Source organism: Sorex araneus, chromosome X (assembly GCF_027595985.1).
Source record: "Sorex araneus isolate mSorAra2 chromosome X, mSorAra2.pri, whole genome shotgun sequence".
Taxonomy (NCBI): Eukaryota; Metazoa; Chordata; class Mammalia; order Eulipotyphla; family Soricidae; genus Sorex; species Sorex araneus.
The window spans coordinates 314,501,399-314,513,505 of NC_073313.1; the positions used below are offsets into that span (position 1 = coordinate 314,501,399).

At 48.3% G+C, this 12,107-nt stretch overlaps 1 protein-coding gene across 1 annotated transcript in view; it reads right to left on the minus strand.

Annotated features, from left to right (window-relative positions):
• Nucleotides 1-298: 298 nt before the first annotated feature.
• The window catches only part of TTL (tubulin tyrosine ligase), a 28,474-nt gene continuing 16,665 nt past the window's right edge, over nt 299-12,107 (minus strand). Inside the window, exons 4-7 of the mRNA XM_055121692.1 lie at nt 11,838-11,973; nt 9,961-10,230; nt 4,210-4,353; nt 299-3,901 (exon numbers count right to left, since the gene is read on the minus strand). Coding sequence (XP_054977667.1) covers nt 3,787-3,901; nt 4,210-4,353; nt 9,961-10,230; nt 11,838-11,973 — 665 coding nt within the window. The 3' untranslated portion in view covers nt 299-3,786. The remainder of the gene's footprint in view (nt 3,902-4,209; nt 4,354-9,960; nt 10,231-11,837; nt 11,974-12,107) is intronic.

The window sequence follows — 12,107 nt, forward strand, 5'->3', positions numbered from 1 at the left end:
TACTCCCTGCAGTGCATGAGGGACCATATAGGATATTAAGAATTGAATCTGGCTCAGCCAGGTGCAAGACAAGGCAAGTGTCTCTCTCCATACCCCCCCCCCCCATTTTCTTATTAAGGGAGCAAACAATATGCAATCAAGACCCTATACAGCTTGCAAACCCTAGTCTATTCCCACTGTGGTGTGGTCCTTTATAGAAAATCTGCACAAAGGATGATGGACTCAAACATCCGGTGTCTCCAAGGAGAGACAGTTCATACTCATGAGTGGACGAGAGAACCAAAGAGGACAACATACATGAAAGATTGTTAACTTTAATGCTCCAGGCATTTTAGACATTCATAAAATCACCTTGCTTCAGAAGTTCATTTCTTCTAAAGCATCTATTATATCCAGGATCAGAGACAGAGATATCACTGAGTTCTCTCCAGAGCACCCCAGTTGGAGGAGTTCCACTGCCACCTGCCCTCTTCAGCACAGGTGCCCACCATGCTCACTGCAAGCCCATCCCCTGCCAAGTCCCTGTGTGCTACTTCACTGCCTCCTGTGGGCTGGACTCATCCCATGCACTTCAGCTTTCTCAGACTCCCCAACCTGGTCATCATCCCTCTGAGGCACATGTAGCACACACACCACAGGGACATGGAGACACTTCAGCGGTCTGGAGAAAATGGACTGTGTGCTGACCACAGGCATTCTGTGTGAGAAGGGGCTTTCCTCATGATTCATGGGTAACTCTGACACCCCTTCAGTGGGTCTATGAGTTCACGTCCGTTTACTCTTGCTGTCAAGGATTCCTGGACTGTTGGTGGGACTGGAAGCATGCCTTATGTTTCCAGATGCGGCAATGAGTAGCAAAGAAAAGCTGATTAGACAGTGCAGAAATACATGTCAACCTCGTCATTCTGAAGAAGTGCCTACCCTTTCCAAAGAAGCCAATTTGCAGCCCTCACCCTGGCTTGATTCTTTGAAGACAAGGCTTGTCCTTCCTTCCTGAGCAGATGTCTCAGAGCATGCTGAGGTCTGAGACTCCGACTTCCCTCATCAGGGGTAGGAGGAAACATGCAGATGCCAGCATTCAAACAAACAAACAAACAAATGAAGCTTGCCCGGTGATTTCCAGCAGATGGTCTGCATGATGAACCTTGGCACTGAAGGTTCTGGTGTCTCCCTAATTTCACCTGTCCTCACCAAAAGCCCCTGAGGTTTTGGGTCAGGCAATGATATCTTTCACAGGGTAAGAAACTAAGGCACGGAGAGGCTAGCAGGCTCCTCTAATGCCACGCAGCCCAAAGATAGAGCCAAGTTGGGAACTCACACCCACAAATTCACAACACCCCCCCCCACCCGCAGCGATGGGCTACACAACATGGACCACACACGGCGAGCGAGTAGGGAGTGAGGGCTGAGTGCCTGCGCAGAGGGCATCATGGAAGGGCCTGGGCCAGTTCTGTGCTGACCATCCCACGTACCATCCAGCTGGAAACATGCACCCAACACAACACTATGAGCGGGACGACTTTTTTCCAAAGGTCTGACTGCTCACACCTATGACTCATTTTCTTGGATTCCTGTTTCTCGGAAAATCTGTCAAGGTCCTAAGACTTCAATGCCTGGCTTCCAAGTCAGCACTGTGAGAGCCAGATAATTCTAGAATTGTCCAGATTCGACCTGGCCTATCACACGAGCCCAAGAGATGGTCACAAATCTGTCTTTACACAGAGCCTGCCAAGAACCCGATTTCCTACATTTCTCCAGAGCTGTGGGTTCCCGTGAAATGCCCACAAGCCCCCAAATGCCTTTGACTGTCCTGGGCCTCCAGGACTGACCCTGACCACACATCATTTCATTCTGCTCTTGATGCCAATCTCACCTTCTCTATTCTGGGCACTCCCTTGCTAGGACTTTTGTTTTGTAAAAGCATTTTCCCACACAGCCCGAGCCAACTGAGTCTTCCTCAACTCACCCTGACAGTATGCCTTCACACCCTACACCCAGTCAACAATCTGTTTCGTTCTGTTTTGGGTCACACCCAGTGGTGCTCAGGGCTTACTCCTGACTCTGCTTTCAGGAGTCATTCCTGGTGGTGCTTGGGAGAGCATACTGGTGCCATGGGATGGAACCCAGGTTGGCTGCATACAAAGCAAGCACTCTCCTTCCCATACTAGTGCTGTTTCCTATTTAACAATTCTTTCCATTATTCCTTCCTTCACTGTAAGCTGCCATGCCTCACCATGCTGGAGAAGGTATGTGTGGGGCTTGTTTCCTTTTCAAAAACACCCCCTTGACTGCTGCATCACTGTTTCTTGCACTGAGCAGAGATCCAGAACGGAACCCAGACAGGAAGAGCAGGAGAGAAAACACCCCACATTCTGGGAGAGAAAGGACCCTCTCCCGGGATCAGCTGAGGATCTGTGTCCAAGGAGGGTCCACTTAATTTCCACTAATGACATCCTGTTTTCACGCCCAGGCGCCAGCCTCCTGAAAAGTCTACAGAATATTTGTCAGTCCAGTGTGGACAAGAGGTCTCATCTTCATTGACTCAAGGTACTATGTGGTGCGGGGACCAGAGTGATAGCACAGCGGGTAGGGCATTTGCCTTGCACGTGGCTGACCCAGGTTTGATTTTCGGCATCCCATATGGTCCCCCAAGCACCACCAGGAGTAATTCCTGAGTGCAGAGCCAGGAGTATGACCCAAAAAGTAAAAAAAAAAAAAAAAAAAAAAAAAAAGATACTATGTGGAGCTTGGAAGCCCTTTCAAGCAGATAGACTTCACCAAACCCGCTATGAAATCTGCCGGCCAGGGTCTGCAGAAGTTGTCTGGGAGAACTAAATGGCCCAAAGCTCCCCTGTGCCTGAGGGAAGGTCCCTCTGTCTCACAGGAAGATCCTTCTGCCAACCAGGAAGCACAGCCAGGAAGTTGGGTGCTACCTTTTCCTCGACCCACACCAGAGGGTTGTTGTTGGTTTGTTTTAAAGTCAAAACAAACAAAAAGAGGAAAAGGAGCTTAGAGAAAAAGGGGTTCAGACTGAAACACAGAGAACTGAGACCCAAATCTCAAAGCCCCACCCTCTCCACTTAAGCAAGATAGCAAACGCCCTGTTTTCTCTCTCTCATGCTTATTGGATGCCCGGAGGCTGGAGGCGGGCTTTTGCACAGTGTCTGACACATGCAGGGAGCAGACCACGGGCAGCCTCTGTGGCCTCACGTCTGGCCCACCCCAACCCTTCTAGGTGACTGGAGTAAGGTGACACACAAGGCCAAGGGCTGTTGGTGCATGCTTGTCCCAATTCCTGCGGTGCTGCATCATGTTGGGGGTGGGGGCTGAGCAGGGAACACACCAGCAACTTCCAGAATGTTCTAACATCCCATCTGTGCCCCAGAACTGAAGGGTAGCGTAGGATGGGGGGTGGGGGGTAAGGCACTAAGGCTGCAGCGGGCAGAAGAAATATCACCTATGGGCGGCGGCGCGGTGGGCCACAAGCCCGGGAGGCTGCTGCGAAAGTAGTTCTGGTGCTGCTTGAAAGGACGGGACAGTCTCACGGTCCGTCCGCTCCTCCCTCCCCCAGAAGAACATATTGTTCTATTTTGTTCTCCCCCTTGAAGAAAAAATGCCCCAGTTTTCAAATCTCAGTCGGTGTTGGCCCGTCTCCCCCAAGCCTTGCTTGGGGAGGAAGCTGCCCTCCGTCTCTTCACGTCCCCTGGCTCCCAAGCTCTGGGCCTGACACTCAGCCACCCGCCGCTGCAGGCAGACCCCCAGGGTTGCTCCGGTGGCAGAGGCGCGTCACAGCTTGATGAAGGCGGCTGGCGGGAGCGGCGGCTGCTCCTCCCCTGGAGGCAGGAAGACACTGGATATGGCTATGTCCACGATGCCCTGGCACAGCTCTGCGTAAAGCTTCCTGAAATGCATTTGACAATCTGGGTCACTCAGGATGTCCAGCCGAGCATGGCTCCCCAACCCCCAGCCCTGCTCGCGGTGACACAGGGAGGTCACGCTCTGGGTCCCTCCTACGGTGCCCACTAACCGCCCGAGCAGATCAAGGGAAGAGCACAGCCACACCACACACATATCCCCAAGGCGCTGCTCACTGCTCCATCCTGCCTGCAGTGTGCAGGGGAACAAGGACCAGGCCTGAAGACCCGGGCCCTGGGAGTGAGTGCACCTCCCAGCAGGGAACCCAACGCCCAGCATGGTGTTTGGACTTACTGAGCACAAGCTGGGGCGCCGTTGACCTCGATGAGCCAGACTTTCAGCTCCTCGTCCACCATGAAGTCAAAGCCGAAGAGCTGGAAGCTGTGGTACGGGAGGTACTTGGTGCTGATGGCGGGCTCCACGCTCAGGAGGCAGCTTCTGTGGGCGGAAGGGGACAGCTCCCTAAGAACGGGCACAGGGGACGGAGACCCGGCTCACGTACTCACAGAAACTTGTGAGCTGGCTCCAGTGGCACAGCACGTGCCTACCATGCGTGAGGTCTGGAGTTCGGTCCTCAGAACTGCCTGACCTCACCCCTACTTTCTTAGAAGTGGGGCCAGGGACCTCAAATCAGGCCAGAACTGGTCGTCTCTCCTGCTTGACACTGGGTGTGTGCATGCTATTTGCTTGTTTGTTTGTCGTCATTTTTGAAGGGGCATGGTGGTGCTTGGGTCACACCTGGCAGTGTTCAGGGACTATATAGTACTGGAGACCTCACCTTGGCCACTGGCATATGTTACTTTTTGGCACATCAACTATCACTCTGGCCCCTGGCCACTATCCAAAACAACTGCATTTGATTTCATTCTCTTTTACATTTACTACCAATAGATTGGGCTGGAGCAATAGCTCAGTGGGTAGGGTGTTCACCTTGCATGCGGCTGACCCGGGTTCAATTCCTCCACCCCTCTCGGGGAGCCCGGCAAACTACCGAGAGTATCCCGTCTGCATGGCAGAGCCTGGCAAGCTCCCCATGGCATGTTCGATATGCCAAAAACAGTAACAACAAGCCTCACAATGGAGACATTACTGATGCCCACTCAAGCAAATCGATGAGCAACGGGACGACAGTGACAGTGGCAGTGACAGTGACCAATAAATTATTCAAGCCCGTCACTAAACTCGTTCGAGAGTTGGTAGCCCCTCTTGGTCTGACTGGAAGAGGGTGCTTATCCAGAGTAGCTCCAATTCCCAAAATCCCCGGATCCCATCCCTGATGCTTGAGTGACGAGCACAGACTCCCTCAGTCACAGGGGTATATGCAGCTGAGTCAAAAACCCTTTGTGGTGCGAGTGCAGAGAGGGTTGTGAAAGGAAGCCGGCAGATGGATCCACTTATGAACCATGATCATCGTGAACCTATTTTCACAAACCATATGTGCCATTCATTTCTGTTGTAAGAAGATCCCCCATAACTTTTTCCCCCTCAACTAACTGATGGGGGGGAAACAGAGTTGTGTCCCTTCGCCATGGAAAGATGCTCTGAGAAACATCGATAGGCAGTTCGGTCCCTGTGTGAATGCCCAGAGTATAAGTACAAGAGTGTCGAGGATCCCGCCAACTGCCCTCTCGGCCCCAGGGAACGGCCTCTGGGGCCAGCCTGCACCAATCTGTCTGCCACCGGCTGCAATGCCAGCAAGGGGGCAGAGCGATTCATCTCCAAAAATGAAATAAGTCATGATGACGTGAATGGCACCAGGGGTGCCACCTTCGACACAGCTGCAGGTTTAGAAGAGAGATGTGGGGGACGTCTCTCACGTGCTCAACTACGTGGGGTTGCCTTCTAGATAGATTTTGAACCAGGACTCTATTTTGGGGAGGCCACACCCCGCAGTGCGTGGGGGCTGCTTCCAACGGAGGGAGCTCTAGGGAGCAGGGGTGCCTGGGACTGAATGTGGACACCCACACATCACGCATGAGCTTCAGCCCTTCCAGCTACTTCCTCAGGACAACCAGATGCCTGCCTGTGGAGCACTGAGAACTCTGTGTACTTGAGCGTGGGCCTGCAATCCCAACCTGCTTCCCTCCTTCCCTCCATCCCTCTCTCCCTCCTTCCCTCCCTCCCTCCCTCTCTGCCTTTTCAATACTGTTATTTTACTTATCATGAATTTTTATTTCATTTTACATGATTTTTTTTCTTTCTTTTTACCATCCCCCACACCAACTTACTTCTCTAGGCATGTCAAAACCTTTAGAAATACCCATATTCTATCTCCAGCACTGCATATAGTTCCCCAAGCCTGCCAGGAGTGATCCCTGAGCACAGAGCCAGGAGTAAGCTCTGAGCACAGAATGGGTGTGGCCCCAATATATATTTTTTTAACTTCAGAAATAGTCTGGAAAAGCAACTCACTTAAGAACCAACTGGAGGGGCCAGAGAGACAGCCCAGGAGTTCAGGCACTTGCCTTGCATGCACAGACCCTGGTTTGATCCCTGGCTCAGTCAAGGGTCCCCTGAACACCAGAGTCAGGTGTAAACTCAGAGCACTGGTGGACATGCCCCTGTCCCACTGCCCACCAAAACCCATCATCTGGAATATGAATGTCTTCTCCTATTCATCTTTAAGCTACATTAGGCAGCCACCTTTCATTTCCATATCTTATTTCATTCTATGAGAGAATGCTCTAAACTTCTGTTTTTATTAGAACAGCTGTTTAAACATATTATCATTAAGCCGGGTACGCAATTCAGTGGTACAGGGTCTGCACTGTATGTTTGACATCCTAGGGGTCAAAACCATTAGTTGCAACATTGAAAAAAAATATGTTGTCTGAGAAATGTTTTCCAAGTTAATATATGGCAAAATGGAAAAAGAAAAACCCAACAAAACTATAGAAGAAAAAGTGAAAGAAGTATTCTGTGGGGTGGGGGATGGGCACACCGGGTGAGTCTCAGGGGTTACTCTTGACTCTCAACTAGGAATTCTTCCTGGTGGGGCTCAGGGGACCATATGGGATGCTGAGGATCGAATCTGGGTCAGCCACATGCAAGGCAAACGCCCTACCACCGTACTATCACTCCAGCCCAGAAAGACTATCTTGTAACCCACAGAAAAAAAGCCAGAACACACATACACAGATTATTTTTTCTCTTCTCAAGATCAATAATTATTGTTAAAGAACTTCTTTTTAATCATCAGAAACTGTATGCAGTACAACTTTTTCCAGCTCAAGGGGGAAGTTAGAGGGAGGCTGGTGGGGGGTGGGAGTCAGTAACGTCAGTGCCAGGAAGAGCATTTACAGCACGTCAGTGGCCATCCTCTGAACTGCACAGAAGAAAGAGGGGAGGGGAGGGGAGAGAACATCAAGAAACTCTCCTTTCCTAAATAGGACTTCTTTCTTCAGCACACTGGACCCAAGTGGTCAGGAGTGATCCCTGAGGCCCGAGCCACGGAGAAGACCCAAGCACTGCCAGATAAGGCCCAAATTCCCAACACTCGAAAAGAAAGAAATGCTGAAATCTGAGGGGGCGATTCGGAGAGATAGCACAGCAGGCGGGGCACTTGCCTCGCACATCCCAGTTCAATCCCTGACACCACAGACAGTGCCCAAGTGCCACCAGGAGTGATCCCTGAGCACAGAGCTGGGAGTAGTCCCTGAGTACAGAACTAGGAGTAGTCCCTGAGTACCACCAGGGACAATAGCCCCAAACCCCTCAAAACAAAACAAAAATAGAAAAAAAATATTTCAACTACACAGTATCTGTTAGCAATTCACTTTAATAATAGAATGGGGGGCCGGAGAGATAGTACAGTGGGTAGGGCGTTTGCTTTGCACACAGCCAACCTGGGTTCGATCCCCGGCATCCCATATGGTCCCCGCGCACTGCCAGGAGTGATTCTTGAGTGCAGAGCCAGGAGTAACCCATGAGCATTTCTGGGTGTGACCCAAAAAGCCAAATAATAATAATAATAATAATAATAATAATAATAATAATAGAATAGGGCCAGAGTGATAGTACAATGGGGTGCTTGCACTGCATGTAGACAATCCAGGTTCTGTGATCCGTGCCTGGCATCCCATATGGTCCCCCAAGCCCCAGCAGGACTAAATCCTGAGCATAGCTGGTGTGGCCCCAAAATAATAACAATAATAATAATTTTAAAAAACAGAGTAAGTGGGGCTGGAGTGAGAGCACAGCAGGTAGGGTGTTTGCTTGTATGCAGCTGACCCAGGTTTGATTCCCAGCATCCCATATGGTCCCCCGAGCACTGCCAGGAGTAATTTCTGAGTTCATGAGCCAAGAATAACCCCTGTGCATCACCGGGTATGATAAAAAAAAAGTAAGTTAGAATAGAGTAGATGTAAAGGCTAGAAAGAGATATGATGGAGACACTAATTAAAAGAAAGCTGTTCTGACTATATTAATATTAAACAAAATAGAATTTTTTAAAAAATAATGCCAAAATGACAGAAATGACATAATGACAAAGTGGTCAATTCCCTTGGGAGAGAAATAACTTTACATGTATATGTACTTAATAATAACATATCTTCAAAATATATGGAATAAAACCAGATACAAGTAAGAAAAAATATAGACAAATACACAAGTATAGACCAATGCTCTTCTTCTCCATAGTGGAAGGATTCAGCACAGGGTACAAGGCTTGCCTTATATAACACAACCTTGATTTGAGCCATGGCTCCTCATATGATTCTCCAAGCACAGAGGCAGGAGTATCTTCTGAACACCACGGGGCAGGGTCTGAATGCCCCACTCCCTGACAAAAATACAGTCAAACCATGGCAGAAAGATATCTCAAAGGACTAAAGAGCTGGCTTTACCAGGAAAAACAAAGTCATGAAATTCACTTACAAATGAATGGACATGAAGAATACCATGCTGAGTGAAATGAGTCAGAAAAAGCAAGACAGGGGCTGTAGCGATAGCCCAGCAGGTAGGGTGTTTGCCTTGTACACGGCCAACCCAGGTTCGACCCAGCATCCCATATGGTTCCCTGAGCACCGCCAAGAGAGATTCCTGAGTACATAGCCAGGAGTAACCCCTGTGCACCCCCGGTGTGACCCAAAAAGCAAACAACAAGAACAACAACAAAACAGAAGGAGCAAGACATAAAATGACTGCACTCATTTGTGGGATCTGAAAAGACAAAGTATGAGGCTAATAATATCCAAGGACAGTAGAAACAAGGGCCAGGAAGATTGGTTCACGGTTGGAAGCCTGCCTCAAGTGCTGGGGGAGAAGGCAGTTGGGATAGAGAAGGGATCACTATGACAGTGAGAGGTAGAAATGATCACTCCGGATAAGAGCTGCATGCTGAAAGTAGGTAAAGGAACAATCATAACCTTTTAGTACCTGTATTGCAAACCATAATGACCAAAAGTAGAGAGAAAGAAGTAAAGTACCTGCCATAGAGGCAGACTGGTGGGAGGTGGAGTCTGGGGGGAGGGAAACTGGAGACACTGGTGATGGGAAATGTACAGAGGGACAGGTGATAGAACATTGTATGACTGAAACCCGACCATGAACAGCTTTGTAACTATATGTATTTCATGGTGATTCAATAAAAATAAATAAATAAATAAAGAGCTAGCTTTGCATGCTGGAGCTCTGGTTCAATCCCCTATACCACATGGTCCCTGTGCTGAATGTGGTACAAAAAGAAAAAAAAATATGAAGAAAATAAAAACATATTCAACACCTTGTCATCAGAAAGCATGCAAATAATAAAGAGCATAACTCAAAGAAACAGAAAACAGAAAAAGAAAAAACAGAGAACCAAAAAAGAAAATAAAGCAAAAATGAACTTTTTGAAAAGATAAATAAAACTAATTACCCCTTAACAATATGTCCAAATAAAATAAATATAAAGACATAAATTAGCAATACAAGAAGTGATACCATAGAACTTGTCCATCTTTAAAAGGAAATAATGCAATGTAACAGATGGATTTTATTCTTAAGTCATTTAAATAGAAAAACCTGAAAGGCACAATCTTCCAAAAGAGACAGTGAAGTTACCTTATTATATGCTTGATTTGGAGTAAGATAGTATTCTCCAGTGTAACATTCAAAGCACTTGTTAGGTACCGACTGAACTCTTCAAAGAACATTTCGTTCCCTTCTTCATACTTGCCATAGTTTTTCGAGTACTCCTTTTGAATGCAGTGATTGGTCAAGTGGCAGGTTTTATCCTGGAAATTATCAACATGATAGGGTTCTGAAGCAGTCCGAAGCACTCCCTCTCTATAGAGGTAGATGTTATACTGATGATCCACCAAGACCCAGCTCCTGCAAGTCAATCGAACACTAGTTTACTCAAGGCATCCAAAGATTCCCTGCAACACACTCATCACCTCCCCAGCCTTTGCTGGCGGGTGGCTGGTGCTAAGGTGACAGGAGCTAAGCCAAGAGAGCAAAGCCTAGCCTCATAAATAAATCTTTTGGAAGAGAGCACAGAACGATACACCATAGAGATGCCTCCAGACTCTGCGCCAGGCTGACTTATCTGGGTCAATGCAGAGGGGTGGGTCCCCCTCCCTGCCCCAACACAGCCCCAGGGGCTGAAATCCTCCAGAACTCAGTCGCTGCCATACTCCTGGCTGATTTCCACAGGCTTAAACGAGACTCACCCATGGGGGAATTTGCTGAAAAACCTAGGTATGCAGGACTTGTGACTGAAATCTCCAGGCTTGCAGAGTCGGGAATGAGTGACCTCCCCCCATCTCCCTATGTTTCCAGTAGCCTGGGTGGGTAGTTTTAAAAATTAATCTATGTTACCTTTGTGTTCTGTGCTTGCTCTCTTAATAATCTGAAGAAGATTGCTCCTTAAAACTAATCTGACCTAGGACTGGTGAAGCAGCAAGTTATTAGATCAGTCCCCTTGATGGCAAGGCCGGGGGTAATCTGGGGAGAAAGAGGGCCATTGAGCTTATTATTATTATTATCATCATTATCTGTTCTTTGGGTCACATATCCGGTGGTGCTCAGGGCTAACTCCTGGATCTGCACTCAAAAATTACTCCTGTCGGTGTTCAGGGGACCCTGTATGATGCTGGGATCGAATCCAGGTGGTCATGTGCAAGGCAAATGCCCTACCCACTAGGGCCCCAAGGGCTGGTTAGTTTCCGAAAGCGTCAGATAACTGTCTTCTCCATGCTAGACCTTTGGCTGAGAAAATTAAAATGAAAGAACCTAGCAGATGTTCATGAAATCCTTAAAGGAAGGAACATAAATCATATAGTAAGGATGTACTATTTGGTGGGGTGTTCTTGGGAAAGGGGGGAATCATGGCTTGATTTACATGTTCTATGTAGACCTTTTAGCTTCCTCCCTAAGTCCCCCCTGTGAATTTGTATGATCTCCTTGGATCCCTAAATGATTTTTATTTAAGAGAACAGGAAGATAGGAAATTCATAATCCTTCCCTGGGGCGGGAGGATGGGCTCAAATCGAGAACCTCACACATGCAAGACAAGTATCTGACTTCTGAGCTATATCCCCAGTCTGAGATTTACAATCAAGGAAAAATGGAGGGGGGTGGGGAACTGATCTTACAGAGGATAGGGCGTTTGCCTTAAACAGGTTCGATCCCTTGGCATCCCATATGATACCTGAAGCACCACCAGGAGTGATTTCTAAGTGTAGAGCCAGGAGTAACCCCTAAGCATTGAGCTGGGTGTGGCCCCAACAACAACAATAACAAAACCAAAAAACCAAAAAAAAAAAAAAGGAAAAAATAGAAAATTTCACACAGAAACTGAGTCCCATTCATCTGAGCTCACATATCCTGGTTAGATTTTAAACACGTGGAAACATCCATCACAGTCCTTGCCAGCCCTCTCTTACACACCCCTGCATTCTTTGCAAGGAAAATCCAAGCTCCTGACAGATCATTACCGAATGTCAAACTTGCGGTGTCCGGGCTCGAGGAGCAGGGGGCGCTCTAGGTACTTCTGGATCACGTGCACCTGGCCCTGGTTGTCTATAAAATCCAGAAGTTCTGTAGCCTCCGAGGAGATGAGGATGCCCTCACCTGATGGGGCAGAATTGAAACAGTCAGTCCGGCTCCTCCCAAGAGAAAATGCTCCCAACAATGACAGAAAAGGAAGACCAAGAGCAGGGAAATACTGGCAAGGAGACTTGGTGGCTCCCTCCCTCACTCCCTTC